This window comes from Brassica napus, chromosome C8, assembly GCF_020379485.1.
Source record: "Brassica napus cultivar Da-Ae chromosome C8, Da-Ae, whole genome shotgun sequence".
Lineage (NCBI taxonomy): Eukaryota > Viridiplantae > Streptophyta > Magnoliopsida > Brassicales > Brassicaceae > Brassica > Brassica napus.
In genome coordinates this window covers 21,095,710-21,113,460 of record NC_063451.1, presented here as the reverse complement: position 1 = coordinate 21,113,460, position 17,751 = coordinate 21,095,710, and the positions used below count along the sequence as shown (strand labels likewise).

The window sequence follows — 17,751 nt, the reverse complement described above, 5'->3', positions numbered from 1 at the left end:
TTAAATAGGTTATGAGGGATTAGCCCCAACTATAGATTGCTGAGTTGTGGTAATTGTCATTAGGATTGTTCATTAATGCATGTTTCTAGATTAGCTATCTAGAACTTTCCCTAGGATTGATAGATAAAAGCGAGAGCTTCATTCTCATCCTGAAAATATTCTAACTGAGCTAAGTTTCTTGCTAAGAGTAAGGCGAGAGCTGATCTAGTGAGCTTAGTAAGCATTATTCAACCTGCACATAAAGCTTAACTAGAAGTGCGTCGACCGATATTCATATTGGATAATCAATCGACGGAGCGAAAGGTGTATCGATCGATATCCCTATAGGATTATCAATCGACACTACTATTGATCGAACACATTTGTTTGGGTCATTAGATCTAGTTAATAGACAAGTTCAAACACGCGATAGCTGATGGACTTGTTGAATTGATAGTTGAGTTTTACATTATCATGCATGCAACTCATTAGGCATCTATAGGATTATAATTCCAAGTTTCCTAAATAGAAACCCTAAGTCTAGCTATTTCCTTTTAAGCACCAAAACCTCAACCTATCAATCGAGCAATTACTTGCTCAACCAAAACTGCAAATTTACATTTTAAATCTTAAAAACTTCCTACTTAACAAATCATATTAGATCCATTAGGTTCCCTAGCTCCCTGTGAATTCGATCCCTAAGTACTACAACTCGACCTCTTATTTGAGAGAGTATAAATCACTCCTTAGGGTAATTTGAGTGATATAAAATTTGGCGTCGTTGCCGAGGAGCTTTGATCGCCTATTGATTTAATTTTTGTTAAGTTTCTGACATAAAATTTTTTCTTGGATTTTCAGGTACATGCCCAGCAGTACTAAAAGCAACAAGGAAACTCAACTACTATTCTCACCAGATCCTGCAAGCTTGGAGCGTTCAATCCGCAAAGAAGCATGCTCCTCATCGATCGATAACACCACCTGTTCATCGATCGATTTCTGTCAACTACCGTCGACCCAGACACTAGTCCCATCGACCGATACTCGCTCACCACTATCGACCGAAGACACTCATCTTCCATCGACCGACATCTTCCATCATCGATCGATACTTCAGTCCGAACATCGATCGATACTGAGCCGCGAGACCTGGTTGCTACTTTGATACTTGTACGAGATGACAGAGGAAACCTGCATGACCAGGAGGGTCATCTGCGTAATGCAGCATGTCAGAGGATAGATACTCAGGGGGCTGCAATCCCTGAGTCCGATACTGATGCTACATGAGCTACTCTACCTGTAGATGAGGCTGCTCGAACCAGAACTTTGGCTGACTACAACCGTCCAGATCAGTTCTACACCAACCGATCAGCCATTCATCCTCCCACTATTCAGAGGGATTTCGAGTTGAAGCCACAGTACTACACACTCGTGGGACAAACACCCTATGGACCATCTGGAGAGGTTCGAGGATCTTATATATGCTATTAAAGTCGAGGGAGTCTCTGAAGACTACCTCCTATGCAAGCTCTTCAAGTACTCACTTGCTGGAGATGCTTCGCATTGACTTAAGCAGTTACCACCAGGATCTCTGACATCCTGAGGCACCATCAAGAATGCATTCTTATGCAACTTCTTCGATGAAGTGCGTGCTGAAGACTTGAGGAGCAAGATTGCTACATTCACTCAGGAGCCTGCAGAGTCATTCAAAAGTTCCTGGATCAGATTCAAGTCTTATCAGAGAGACTGTCCACACCATGGATTCAATGAAGTACAGCTGCTCAGTACTTTCTACAGAGGGATCGCGGTGCAGTACCAGATGGCTCTTGATGCTTCCAGCAATGAGAACTTCAACACCATGAATCTAGAGGAGGCAGTGAAGGTTATTGAGAACCTAGCATCTAGCAGCAGCACCAAGAACACTGACTTTAAGAGGAAGAAACTTGCCACCACCCTTGGGAATGATCATATGGATGAAGTGAAGGCAAAGCTGGACAGTGTTCACAAGCTCCTCAGGAAGCAGGTCTACTTGGTTGAAGATGCAGAGGCTGTAGACACAGAGGGTAGAGCAGAGGAAGCAGATGTGAACTTCATCAGTGGAACTGGATTCCAAGGTTCGGGGAACCAGGGAGGAAACATAAACTCCTATGGAAATAGGGGTACCTTCAACCAGAGTTCGCAGCACCAGAAACCCTACAGCGACAACTACAGCAACAACTACAACAACAACATGGGTTATGGAATCTCCTACTACTAGAAGCCACCACCGCCAACTCAAGAGAGCAAGATTGAGGACATGCTTGATAGAGTTCTAGAGGGACAGCAGCGCATGACGGTGGACTTCGATGGGAAGATTGATTCTGTCTACACCAACCTGAACACAAAGTTTGAAACTTTGAGCACTCATGTGAAGATGCTGGAGATGCAGGCTGTTCAGACATGAGAAGCTGTTAAGAGGCAGGGAGCCGTAACAAGAGGGATAGAAGATGATGTGATGAAACACTACGTGAATGCCATCGTTGGGGATGATTTCTGGCAAGTGGCGAAGGAAGAAAAACTACAAGAAGGAGATTTCAAAGTAGAAAGTCTGATGAGTTTCGGTGGATCACATTGGTGTCGATCGACACCAAGCCACGAAAATCGATCGACAAAGGTCATCCAAAATCGATCGACGTCCTCTCCTAGACATCGCTCGACAACACCTACGGAATCAACCGCATCTTGCAAGGCCGTGAGGATCATGACTCACGAGGAGTTCGCAGCAAAACACCCACATCCACCCAGTCCTGTCTACGTAAACAACGATCGACATTCTGACCCCACCATCGATCGACATCAGGATACCGTCATCGATCGACAACCTCCAGCACACATCGATCGACGAGCACCTATTACGTACCGAGTGCAGATGCCAAAGATAGATGTTGAACGTCTTAATGCACTCAGGCCCAAACCCAAACATTCAGAAAACCCACCGGAGACCGTCAGGTCACCTTCAGATGATGGTGTGGATCCTATGGAAGTTGATAGGGTTCCTAAGGGAAGAACCCTAAGGGAAAGAAAGGAAAAAGTGGCGAAACATCTGAAGAGGGGGGCTAATGAAAAGGAAGAGGAAAGTTTCTGAAAAAGAGTCTTCAGGATTCCTCTAGATAAGCCATTCGATGAAGCTTATTATACCCACAGATTGTGGATGTTCTTCAGAGAAACTAGAGAGACATAAGAAGACATTATAAGAATGTTCTGTGAAGCTAGAGTCAAGATGAGGATGAGGATTACATTGAAGAAGAAGAGTGGTCCTGGAAAATTTGTAATACCTTGCACGGTGAAAGGTATTGAATTCCCACATGCCTTGTGCGACACAGGAGCATCAGTCCGCATCCTACCTAGGGTTATGGCAGACCATCCGGGTCTGCAAGTGGAGCCTTCACAGGAATTATTCACTTTTGTGGATTGTTTCCATAGGAACTCAGTAGGAATTATGAGAGACCTAGAGGTGCAGATTGGTAATGCCCTAGTTCTAGTAGTTTTTCATGTCTTGGACATCAAGCTGAACTGAAACTCTTCTCTATTACTTGGGAGAGCCTTCTTGTCAACAGTAGGAGCAGTATGCAACTTGCAAACCAACCAGTTGTGTCTAACACTCATCGATCCTAATGCCCACTACGACCCTATCCCAGTCAAGAAGCCCATACGACCTCCAGAAGAATCAATGATCCATGAATCATTGGAGCTTGCCACTGTAGAGCCGAGTACGAGACAGAATAGTCAGCATCGATCGAAACTCACACTGCAACATCGATCGACAGTGCCCAACCAGAATCGACCGACGCAGAAGGAGAAGAATCGGTCGATAGTAGTCAAGGAAAATGGGAAAACGAGTACTACATTCCCACTATGGCAACATACACCATGCATACAGAGGAGTATGATGAAGATTATGAGGAAGAACGAGCTATAGAGGAAAGAACGACTCTTGACGAAGAAGATAAACTTCTCCATCATTCCTCTTGGAAAAAGAAGTCGCCATCGATCGAGAGATACAACTCAACATCGATCGACACTCAACCTCACCAACCAAACCACCTTCGAGCATCGATCGACTACACCTACTTCCCATCGATCGACACTAACGTCAACGCAACCAGAGACGGAAATTACTCAATTGGCAGTTGGGCAGATGATCGCTATCACGAGAGCTACGCAGTAGAGACAGCATACCGTGATCAAGGACATGATGAACTTCATGAGGGTTTCACATACGAGGAACTTTTCAACATGCAAAGACGCGATGAAATAGATCAGAATCGATCAGAAGCTGCTTGGGAAAGAACACGTTTCAGCCATTCGATCGACAGGGAGAGCCGTCCATCGATCGACATCAATCATTCAACATCGATCGACATAAACAATACAACATCGATCGACATTCGTCCAATACCAAAAATCACTGTAAGAGAAAAATATAAATTTGATAACCAATATCTAACTCCAAACGAATTTGATATTTTCAGGGACCCAGATGGCTACACAAGGGGAATAGACGGACATACACTGCATGTATCTCGAGAGGACATCGCAGACGTACTTCAGACATCTAATGGAGCAGACAACCTATTGATACATCAACGCAACATTCCAGAACACCAACAGAAAGCTACAAAATAGTTCTATGACACAACTGGTGGCATAGACAAAAGCTTAAAACAAAAGACTCGCCATCCAACTCAATCATCGATCGACGTTGACGTCCCAACATCGGTCGACAAACGTCCAGAATTTGGTAGAAGAGCTTTCGATCTTTTGGGTACCAGGAGATTCTATTGGGAAGAGAAAGATGAGTATGGAATCTGCAGAGATGATCAGGGATACGCCAGAGATCTTGATGGACACACCATTCATGTTTACAACATATATATCAGAAGACTTTTGGAAAGAGCTTCAAGAGATGAGCCAAGCTACATATGTCTTCCTGAACATGCTAGCTCATTCACACATACCAAGCTGGTACTAGAGATCTACCCCAAGGACGAGATCAATGAGATGTTTTATAGAGTCTGTGGAGAACACAAGAAGAACAAAGAAGCCTTCCAGATGAAGCTTGATGGTGTCTACCATCCACTGAATGATAGCATCGGTTGGCTGACTACTTGCATGGAGGAGATGAAGCAAGGCATAGCTAGAATTCAGCGTGCGACCGACGTTGCTTGACCTACATCGATCGACAACCGCTTACACATCGATCGGCAATCGCTTACACACATCTATCGACAACCACATACCAGCATCGGTCGATGACAATCCACCACACCCACATTCGATAAAGTCTCCACCAGATTTTCACACCAGGGCAGAGATAGATCAGATAGTAGAAGGGATTTACAAAACTCTAGAGTCTACAGAAGAGAGGCTTGATGGGAGATGTGATGACATCTATTTTCCAATGGTTCTTAGCACTAGTGCTTTGACCTCATAGATAGAAGCTATTCAAGGAGAATTGGTGGAGATTCAGAGTTACATTGCCCGTCGACCAGAAGCATCACCATCGATCGACAGACGCAACAACAAATCGACCGACATTCATCAACAAATATCGGTCGACAGAGCTTCACACCGAGGGAGGCTGGTACAAAAGATAACATCTGACATGTATGATACACACAACCATGGAGAAGAGATCTCAGCTGACACATACGCCAGACTTATGAGACATCAGTTCAATCTGGAGAGTCTTGGAGATAGATTGCAGAAGATAGAAGATGCAACTACAATAATGAAGGACAAATGACGCAGAGGAGATGAAGCAATGAGAGACTTCACTGATACATGGTTCAACAAGCACAAATAAGATATAAAGACTTGTTTCCCAAAAAGTGCCAACTTTCAACATCACTAGCCCAATCACCTCCAAAGTCAAGATAAAAGACTATAACAAAGCGCTGAGTGGGAGGCAACCCACTATTAGGTAATATTTATTTAGTTTTTATCAATATATTATTTATGTTGGTTTTTATTTATTGCAGGTCATAAAAATAAAAAAAAGAAACAAAAACAAATCCGAGTAGACGATTTCCCTTAGTATCGACCGATGAGACACTGTCAACATCGATCGATAGAACAACACCTGCATCGACTGATATCAACATCCTTACATCGGTCGACATCCATTCCGATTTGGTATATCGTTCTAACTTGTTATATTGAGTACTTATGATTTATTATCACCATAACTCCGACTGAATTTACACTGGGGACATTGTAGTTTAAGTCTGGGGGGGAAGTTTACTGATATTAGTTTATTGATGAATTATAAAAATATATTTTCAAACATAAAGTTTTTATTGAGTCAAGAAGGGGATAATGAACTTATTAGATTTTGCTTGTTATCTAACCAGTCTTTAGCACCATTCTAGACTTACTGATTGCAGATAGTACTGAAGATACTAAAGTGGATCAACCTGTCAACTATGTTACACTTGCTGAAATTGTTTGAAGGAACCAAAGCTGACCTCCAACACTAAACTTGACACAACTGCTTGTCTTGGGGCTTGGTATACATGGGATCAGATTCTTCAAACAAGTCTGGAAGGTAAAGCCTTGTGTAGATAGATTTATCACTCTCTCTATTTTCGAAATATAGATATACAAAAATTAAAATAAAATAATAATAATAATATTTATATATATATATTAGTGATTTTTTTAGGAAGAAATTCGAACAGGACTTGGTGGCTACAACCATTAAGGCTTGCTTCATATGAATTCTATAGGTAAAGGATTATAATAGAACTTGGTGGCTACAACCATTAAGGCTTACTTCACAAATAATCCTAGGATATAGGTCAAAAAGAAGTGAACATGATTTGGTGGCAACCACCATTAAGACTTGATTCATGGAAGCATGTCCAATCTTGGTCAATGATCTTGCAAATATAAGCAGACTTTGACTAGGAGAGAAATTAGTAGAGAGAGAGGATAAGAACTAATGTTTACCTGCAGGTCCAAATACTTGTTTGAAATTCCTGGCATCCTGTGATCGATACTCCCAAGTTAAAGCCTACACTTTTATTTATGCTAAGAAATGAGGTTGGTAGAGAGGAATGTCAGACAAGATTTGCTAAGTTGTTGGCAAGATGAATTTTGTTGCTAAGTTAGGATATAGTATGATGTGCTTTTGTGATTAGGACCTCTTAGATATGGATTGCAATATTGTAGAGGTGATGATTGTAAGTTTTAAATCATGTGAGTCCCTGTTGTTTTCAAACCTCTTTCAGAGAGACTGCCTGTTTGTTTTGCTTGAGGACAAGCAAAAGGGTAAGTCTGGGGAAGTTGATAGACCATGGATTTGACTCATTTGCATCCATGGTTTATAGGTGTTTTTACTATCTATTATTATATTATAGATTCTATTTATTATATTTATAAGATCAGGAGTGATTTGGAGATAAATGATGACTTTGGAGCATTTTGGAGATATTTGGAGCAACCACCAAGATGACCATCGAACTCGACCATCGGTCGATATTGGAGGAGGAATATCGATCGATGTTCACACCTGAACATAGATTGATAGCGAAGCGCGCAGAAAGCCCGTTTGGTCACAGCCGACTTGAATCCCAAGTCTTCACCAATTTACAAGATTACCCCTGACGAGTTTTAACCTAACTATATATGCTTTGCCACCATGTTAGAGGCAAAGTGTGATTTTCTGTGTTTTTAGTTTTATTACTTTCAGCAAAAGGTTTTAGGATTGTGATAGATTGGAGAGAAGATCCAAAGTTATAATTTGTGATTGGAACTCCATTAATATCTATTTTACTATCCTGTGAAGTTTTCTAACCTAATTGCTTTCATGAATTGCTTGGTCATGTCTGAGTAGTTCCACTGTTAGATTTAGGGTTTAAATAGGTTATGAGGGATTAGCCCCCGACTATAGATTACTAAGTTGTGGTAATTGTCATTAGGATTGTTCATTAATGCATGTTTCTAGATTAGCTACCTAGAACTTGCCATAGGATTGATAGATAAAAGTGAGAGCTTCATTCTCATCCTGAAAACATTCTAACTGAGCTAAGTTTCTTGCTAAGAATAAGGCGAGAGCTGATCTAGTGAGCTTAGTAAGCATTATTCAACCCGCACATAAAGATTAACTAGAAGCGCTGTCGACCGATATTTATATTGGATAATCGATCGACAGAGCGAAAGGTGTATCGATCGATATCCGTATAGGATTATCGATCGACACTGCTATTGATCGAACACATTTGTTTGGGTCATTAGATCTAGTTAATAGACAAGTTCAAACATGCGACAGCTGATGGACTTGTTGGATTGATAGTTGAGCTTTACATTATCATGCATGCAACTCATTAGGCATATGTAGGATTATAATTCCAAGTTTCCTAAATAGAAACCCTAAGTCTAGCTATTTTCTTTTAAGCTCCAAACCCTCAACCTATCAATCGAGCAATTATTTGCTCAACCAAAACTACAAATTTACATTTTAAATCTTAAAAACTTCATTCTTAACAAATCATATTAGATCCATTAGGTTTTCTACCTCCCTGTGAATTCGACCCCTAAGTACTACAACTCGACCTCTTATTTGAGAGAGTATAAATCACTCCTTAGGGTAATTTGAGTGATATCAGAATGTTTAGTGGTTTCAATAATTTATAATCATTTAAAAAATGAAGATTTCAAAATTAAAATATTAACTTTTCAATATATGTTCAACGCAAATATCAAAATATAAGTATGTATTTTCATATGATGTACAGTTTAATTTAAACGATATGAAATATATATATATATATATATATATATATATATATATATATTAAGATAAACACCTATTAAAATAAAGTTATTTATTCATATGATTTTATAATCATTGTATCTTATTATAGAAAAAAATTACACGTTGATCACAAAAGTTTATATGAGACTTTTAACAGTTTTAGTAATTTCTACTTGTTTTGAAAAATTCAAAATACAACATATACAAAAAAATCAAAATTTTTATTATATGATCAATGCAATTGTGTAATTTATTTTAATAATAAATAATTAGACAAAAATGATAGAAAGTATACAGATTGTTAGCAAATCTTTATTATTTAAAACATTAATTGACATATATATCTTAATCACATTAGGTAATTCCGTAGGTTTTATTTAAGGAAAGAATATATAATAATTTCAATTTGATAAATAAATGGTCCATAATGGACATATTATATAATATAACATTCTCTAGCAATTTCATTTTTGACTAACAAAATTATCAATTGATTTTCAAACAGTCACGTAAGCAAAATTAGCATTCCAATTACGTGACAATTCAGTATGACACTTTTTTAATTAGTACAAACTACACGTTATAACTTTTTAAATGTTTCTCAATTAATATACAGGGGATATAACTCACTTATTTTGATATCATGTTCCTCTGTATCTAAATGATTCATTTTTATGTATTTTATATTAAAAAATACACATGAAAAAGTGATTATAAATTCATAAGTATTATGTATAGCTATTTTTATAATTTAAAACTAATAATATCTACATAAATACAATGAATTTTTAAAATTTTAAATTTATCATTATTATCTGGTAAAAATTACATTTTAAAAAGAAGATGGTTAATCTCTGACAAAAAAATGGTTGATCAAAACAAACACATGGGCCAGACCAAATATTTTAATAAAGCCTTGGCCCACCAGATCAGTCATTTAATAAACCTTCTTCTTCTTAGGGTTTATCTAATAAACGAACAGTGTCAGCTTTTCTCCAAATGCAAGATCCGATTTTGTTCAAGAAACTCTGATTCTCGCAAAGGTAACGATTCCAATTTCGATTTCGTGTCATTGTGGAGATCATTCTTAGCTGTTTCACATATAATCGGACGGTAGTGATTCTTATAATATGATCTTGTGGATAAATGTTTACAGATGCTTTAGATTTATAACTTGATTTATTAGGATGTGTTTGTTTTGCATCTTGTGAACTTGTGATGCTACGGTCTATATATATGAAGATCTTTGATTTTCAAAATTGAAAAGATGAATGGTTTAGAGAATCATTGTTTTATGACTTGCTTGATTTGTTGTTTTGGTTCATATTGTAGAAATGGATCTTTCTCCCAGAACAAACAGAATCTACGATTTTCTCAGCAAAGCATATGAGATGGTTGATGATCCTTCCACGGATAAGATAATCTCGTGGGGACCAAACGGAACATCGTTCATAGTCTGGAAACCGCTAAAATGTTAAAGAGACCTTCTTACACGACACTTGGGAATCACAAACTTTGTAAGATTCGAGGGATATGTAAGTGTTTGTATGCATTCTTTCTTGGCCAGTTCAGTTTACACGGTAGTCCATGATGTTGTTGTTGTTGTGCGTTTAGGGATTTAGCAAGATCAGTGTGTCTGGAGGACAACAGTTGGAGTTTGTATGCGATGACTTCGTGAAGGGACACCCTGAACTTTTGGAGAAGATTGGTGATCGCTACATGGCCAAGTTGAGAGCTTTTCATGAGAAGAGGTACAAGCCTTTTGAGGATCGGCTTAAAAACGCCAAGACCAAGGAAGAGTGGGATCTAGCAGTGAAGGAGCAGAAGGAGTTTTTTAAAAATGATTGTAAGGAGAGAAGGGAGAGCAGGCTGAGGATGGAGAGCTCTCCACTAGCTCCGGAGAATCAAGTGCAGAGTAATGGAACTTGATCAGCTTAATCCTCCTCCTCTCCATCTTTGTAAAAACCTTTTTATGTATTGGATTTCTCTACTTTGGTTATGTTTCTAAACAAGAACTCTCTGTGTTGGATTCTGGTTGTTTTGTTTCCACTTGAACCCTACTCATCTTGTTAATGTGCTTCTCTACTTTCATTGTTCCAAGTTATTTCGTTTCTCTTGTAAGATACTTTTGCTTTCGTCGGTGCTCAAGAAACCATGAGCTTGGTATAAAGTTTCCATATGTATGTCTTGAGTTCTTATCACTTGTTGATATTTTAAAAAAAAAAGGTTGAAGCACGATATTAAATATGAGATGATCTTGTTGTCAAGCTTAGCTATGTATTAAGATTATGTTGAACTAACCTTGAAATAACTTGGACAGCAAGTTATCTATTTCCTACCGAGTTATGAATTAAGAAAGTTTACAATATTTAGGAGTTATCTAAATATTCTATGTCCTGTATGTTTAAGAAATATGAATCACTATATAAGGTATATGCAAGGGTGTTGCATAACCTAAGAATTTTAGTGATTGTGTTTGAGAGCTTAAGTTTTGAGTTATTTTCTTAAGCAATATAAAGAGAGTTAGTCTTTATACTTATATGATCATTAGAACTTTATTTGGTATCAAAGCCTAACCTAAAATCGTGAGAGAGGGATACTAGGAATATGGGTGATAAGAAGGATGAGGAAGTCGACACAAAACCTAAGGAAACCTGACCCTCTTCCATCAAATGTCCTATGCTAACTGCTGCAAATTATACGGTGTGGTCGATGCGTATGAAGATTGCGCTGAAAGTTCAAAAAGTATGGGAAACCATAGAGTAAGGACGAAGATAAAAATAATATGGCGATGGCCCTGCTATTTCAGTCTATACCTGAAGCATTGATTCTGCAAGTAGGAGATCTCGATAGTTCGAAATCTGTATGGGAGGCAATTAAAGCAAGACATGTGGGTGCTGACTGAGTAAGAGAAGCTAGATTGCAAACCCTTATGGCGGAGTTCGACATGATCAAGATGAAAGAGACTGATACGATTGATGTATTTGTTGGTAAACTTTCGGAAATTTCATCCAAATCAGAAGCTCTTGAAGAGAATATTGATGAACCGAAGCTAGTAAAGAAGTTTTTGAAGAGTTTTCCACGCAAAAGATACATTCATATCATAGCAGCCCTTGAACAGGTTCTCGAGCTCAACATTACCACTTTCGAAGATATAGTGGGGAGATTGAAGGCGTATGAAGAGAGAATTGGTGAAGAAGAAGAAGAACAACAACATGATGACCAGAACAAACTCATGTACGCCAATATGGACTCAAGACAACATGTTCAAGAAAATTACCAAGGAAACAGAGGAAGAGGACAAGGTGGTCGTTCATACTGGAGAGGAGGAAGAGGTCGTGGACGATTTGGTTATTATCAATCAAACCGTGGTGAAACAGATGATTCGAAGGTGATGTGTTATAGGTGTGACAAACTAGGGCACTACGCCTCTGACTGTCTTGATAGATTGATGAAGCTTCAAGAAGCTATTGAGAAGAAGGAAGATGGTACGCAGGAGGCGGATAACCTAATGATGCATGAGGTGGTGTATTTGAACGAAAAGAAGATAAGACCGAGCATACTTGAGGCAGACTTGGATGCAAAGAATCTTTGGTATCTTGAAAATGGTGCTAGCAATCATATGAGCGGTGATCGATTCTTCTTCTTTAATCTAGACGCAACAGTCACGGGGAAAGTAAGATTCGGTGATGATTCATGTATCAACATAGCTGGAAAGGGATCGATACGCTTTGTGTTCAAGAACGGTGAGAAGAAGGTGTTGCACAATGTCTATTTCATTCCAGATTTAAAGAGTAATATCATAAGTCTTGGGCAGGCCACAGAGGCAGGATGCAAAGTTTGCATGAAAGACGAGCTCTTAAATTTTATGATCGTACGGGGAAACTACTGGTGAAGATAAACAGGTCACGAAACAGACTTTATAAGGTGATCATCTATGTTGAACCCGTCGGGTGCCTACAACTTGTGTCCGAAAGTGAATCAACTACGTGGCATGCACGCTTAGGACACATTGGTGAAAATACTTTGAAGACAATGATCAACAAAGAACTCGTAACAGGAATACCAAAGCTAATGGTAGAGAAGGATACGTGCGCATCATGTTTACTTGGCAAGCAAACAAGGAGACCTTTTCCGTCTGCGAAAACTTATCGAGCATCAAAGTTGTTAGAGCTTGTGCACGGTGACTTGTGTGGACCCATTACGCCTCCAACACCAGTGCACAAGAGGTATGTCTTTGTGATCATCGATAACTACAGCTGTTACATGTGGACCATCCTGCTAAGAGAAAATAGTGAAGCCTTCGACAAGTTTAAGAAGTTTCGAGCAATAGTAGAACAAGAGACACAAACCGCCATCAAAACATTCAGAATGGATCGAGGTGGAGAGTTTACATCTCATGAGTTTCAGGAGTTTTGCGAGAAACAAGGCATCAAGAGACATCTAACCGCACCTTATTCTCCGCAGCAGAACGGTGTGGTAGAGAGGCGAAATAGGACGTTGTTAGAGATGACTCGCAGTATTTTGAAGCATATGAGCATACCAAATTATCTTTGGGGAGAGGCAGTGAGACATTCCACCTATCTCATAAATCGAGTTGCAACTAGATCACTGAGTTCGTCGGTTCCATATGAAGTTCTTAAGGGAAGAAAGCCAAACCTAGAACATGTTCGTGTGTTTGGGTGTCTTAGCTATGCGAGAACAGAGGCGGTTGGTAGGAAGAAGCTGGATGATAGGTCAAGATCGTTGGTGCACCTAGGAACAGAGCCCGAGTCAAAGGCATATCAATTATTCAATCCAACCACTCGTAAGATAATCATCAGTAGAGACGTTGTTTTTGATGAAAGTAGAGGTTGGAACTGGAATGATAAAGGAGAAGAAAACAGAGATCCTGGGAGGTTTATCTTGAGCTTTGGAGAGTTTGGTAATAAAGGCATACAAGAGGATGGGAATGCCAATGAAGTAGATGATATCACTCGAGTCATGAGTGATAACGAGTTTGATGGAGAGATAGAAGAAGAAAAGGATGATGGAATAGAGGTTATAGATGAGAATGCTTCGAGTTAAAACGATGAAGATGAGGAACATGGCCATAACGAAGAAACTGAGCAGCGAAGATCAAGCAGGAACCGAAGAAGACCAGACTATCTAAGCGATTATGTTTGTCTCGTAGAAGTAGAAAGTGAGCATCTTCTTCTCATGATCAATGAGGAGGCTTGGGATTTCAGTGAAGCCAAGGATTCTCGAGAATGGGTGTTAGCATGCGAGGACGATATCAAATCTATTACGAAGAACAAGTGTTGGGATCTAGTTGAGTTACCTACTGGAGCCAAACCAATAGGTTTAAAATGGTTCTTTAAAGTGAAACGAAATCCGGATGGTAGTGTCAACAAGTACAAGGCAAGGTTGGTCGCTAAAGGGTATGTACAAAGGCATGGAGTCGACTTCGATGAAGTCTTCGCCCCTGTTGCTCGCATTGAGACGATACATTTTATTCTTGCTCTAGCAGCGTCAAAAAATTGGGAGGTCCATCACCTTCATGTAAAGACTGCGTTCTTGCATTGTGAGCTGAAAGAAATCATATACGTGACACAACCTGAGGGTTTTGAGGTTAAAGGTGAAGAGAGTAAAGTCTACAAACTGAAGAAGGTGCTCTACAGACTGAAACAAGCTCCACGTGCTTGGAACAAAAAATTGAACGAGATACTCAAAGGACTGAGGTTTGAGAAGTGTTCGAAAGAACATTCACTTTATCGTCGAAAGGAGAAAGAGCAGCTTCTTATAGTTGCCGTGTACGTAGATGATTTATTGGTTACATGGTCCAATGTGAAGAAGATCAACGAATTTAAGGAGGAGATGGCTACTAAATTTGAGATGAGTGATTTTGGGAGATTAACATATTACCTTGGCATTGAAGTTCTTCAAACCATCGGCTGTATAATGCTGAGACAAGAGAGGTACGCCTTAAAGATATTAGAAGAGGCTGGGCTGAGTGATTGTAATGCGTCTCAGGTGCCTATGGATTTGAATATAAGACTCTCGAAGAGTCCAAGGGAGCGATGTATTGATGAAAAGGAGTACAGAAGAAGCATCGGGTGCTTGCGATACCTTCTTCATACTCGACCTGATCTAGCATTTAGTGTTGGTATTCTCAGTCGTTATATGCAGGAGCCAAAAGAATCACATGGAGCCGCTTTGAAGCAAGTTCTCAGGTATCTGCGAGGAACTCTAGCATATGGTCTTGTTTTCAGACGCACGAATGGAATGGGACTTGTAGGTTATAGCGACTCCAGACACAATGTTGATGAAGACGATGGGAAGAGTACTACTGGCCATGTGTTCTATTTTGATCAGTGCCCTATCACCTGGTGTTCGTCTAAACAGGAGACAGTAGCTCTATCCTCTTGCGAAGCCGAGTTCATGGCTGCTACAGAAGCACCAAAACAAGCGATATGGTTGCAGGATCTGTTTGCCGAGATAACCTATAAGAAGTGTGAGAAAGTGATCATCCAGATTGATAACAAGTCTGCGATAGCACTTACTAAGAATCCCGTGTTCCATGGTCGAAGCAAGCATATACATAGAAGATATCACTTCATCAGAGAATGTGTTGAGAACGATCAAGTGGAGGTTGAGCATGTTCCGGGAAGTGAACACAAAGCTCACATTTTAACCAAATTATTGGGAAGACTTAAGTTCAAAGAAATGAGGAGATCGATTGGCGTTCATGACATAAGAGAATGGAAGTTCAAGCTTAAGGGGGAGAATGTTGAACTAAGCTTGAAATAACTTGGAGAGCAGGTTATCTATTTCCTAGGAGTTATGGATTAGGAAAGTTTACAAGGAGATCTAAATATTCTATGTCATGTATGTTTAGGAAATATGAATCACTATATAAGGTATATGCAAGGGTGTTGCATAACCTATTAGTTTTAGTGATTGTGTTTGAGAGCTTAAGTTTTGAGTTATTTTCTTAAGCAATATAAAGAGAGTTATTCTTTATACTTATACGATCATTAGAACTTTATTATGAGTCATAAAATCTCAACTATGTAAAAGTTTCAAATCTTGCAAGTATTTACATATCTGATGTTATATGATTAAAAAATATATAATAAAATGTTTTATACGAGTATAGTAAAATCAAACTCAATATGTACAATGATTGAAAAATGTTATAAAATAAAATAATTTATTGACTAGTGCATCTGCAATATTGACATAATCTATATTTATATAAAATAGAGTTTGCTCTCTCCTTAGAGAGCTATCTAGGATTCCAGCTAGATAAGTCGAAGCTCCTGGTGTCGACACGTGTCCCAGATGAATGAAACGCAGCACTTCATTAAACTGTTTGTTACGCGGGTTTTTATTTGACATGGGCCTTCCTTTTGTTTGATTATGCCAGCCCATCAAGGTATTTTTACAATTGGAAACGCGGCGTTGAACGTCTTAGGGTTTCTTTTTGTTGTGCCTCCTGCATTCGAGAATGAGACAGAACTAAAGTTCTAAGAGTTGTTTCAGCTTCTTATTATCAATTTCTACCAGTTACATTTCCCCATCTTAAATTCCTTCTTAAATCACCACTCACGATCTACCTTGAATGCGAGCTTCTTCATGCAAGGTGGTGGGATTTCGATTATAAAAAGGTAAGCCTTTTCTATGAAAACCATCTTCTCATTCCCTCTAAACAAGACAATAGACTTATATCCAGAAAATGGCTAACCTGCGATCTTTCTTGGTTGCAAGTTGTGAGCTTTCAATATCTTGTGGATTGACTTTTTCTTTATGTGTGATTTGTTAACATTAGCTACTGAGGATCTTGGTAAGTTGGATTGGAGGATTAAGTTTACTGAATCCATTCTCGAAAGCATACCCTGCACATTCATATTGTTTACTGATATTCATGTGAACATGCGACTGATTCATTTTTTTTTTTTTTGAACTTTGCAAAAAAAGGTTTAAAGCTTTGAATATGAAAGATTCTTCGTTCTGTGTATACCTTGCCACACTTATGTAAGTTGTATAACTGATTGCTTTAACTACGATGTTATCGTATACTTTTCTTCTCTTCGTTTTTGTTCTCTGTTTCTTTTTGTGTGAATCTAATTGATAAAAATGTTCCTCTTGGACATGTAGATTGGTTTTCTGACTGGTGCTTGAAGCCTTGAAGATGTACCTTTGGTATATTGACTTCTCTTTATGAAAAAATTACTCTTCTAAAAGGATGAGAGCAGGTAACTAAATTCTTTAGCTTTTGAATATTTTAGTTGTTGAATATTTCACTGGTTTCTGCTTGTAGCTCTTAAGCTGTTTTGATGGTCGTTACATCACTACAAGAAAACATCACCTTAACGAGGGCGGTTTTCTTCGTTATTTCGTCGTAAACGAGGTTTTACGACGAAATAGCGAGGAAGCGCGTTTGCTCGTTACTCGTCCGTCGTAACACATATTTCCTCGCTAATTCGTCGTAACTTAGCGAGGAATATATTTCGTCGTAAAGACGAAGTAAGGCGATTCGTCGTAAAGACCACGTCAATATTCCACGCAAAGACGTCGCTACAATTCCTCGTAAATACCTCGAAATGAGTTCCTCGTAACCTACACGTAAATACCTTGAAAGAGTTTCCTCGCAAAATACACGTAACAACCACGAACTCGTTATTTCCTCGCAAATGTTTCCTCGTAAAATAGTCGTTAATTGTTTCTCGTCATTTCCTCGTAAGGTTTCCACGTAAAGAGGTCGTACATTAGCTACGAATTTACTTCGTTTTTATTATTTTTACAGAATTTAAAAATAATTAAAATTATTTAATTTAATAATAAATTAAAATTTAAAATAAAAATAAATCAAAATGAAAATATTTTATATATAAATAAGTTTTGAATTTATATAATACAACAACCAAAAAAAAAACTAAGGGTCGTTCATCGCCCGGTAGAATTCATCACTCCTCCTCGTAACATCCGCCTCGTTA

General features: G+C 38.8%; 1 protein-coding gene and 1 long non-coding RNA gene across 2 annotated transcripts; both read left to right on the top strand.

Annotated features, from left to right (window-relative positions):
* Positions 1–9,235: 9,235 nt before the first annotated feature.
* Positions 9,236–10,846, top strand: LOC106444578. The gene is made up of 3 exons (XR_001288288.3): positions 9,236–9,816; positions 10,106–10,308; positions 10,388–10,846. It is a non-coding gene; the product is annotated as an uncharacterized LOC106444578 (long non-coding RNA).
* Positions 10,847–11,705: 859 nt separating this feature from the next.
* Positions 11,706–12,668, top strand: LOC106442723. The gene has a single exon (XM_013884375.1). It carries the CDS (start codon positions 11,706–11,708, stop codon positions 12,666–12,668), a length of 963 nt encoding a protein of 320 aa, XP_013739829.1.
* The last annotated feature ends 5,083 nt before the right edge of the window (positions 12,669–17,751 follow it).

Excerpts from the sequence above, each read along its gene's own strand:
- LOC106442723 (XM_013884375.1), top strand. The coding sequence starts at position 11,706 with ATGGCGGAGTTCGACATGATCAAGATGAAAGAGACTGATACGATTGAT.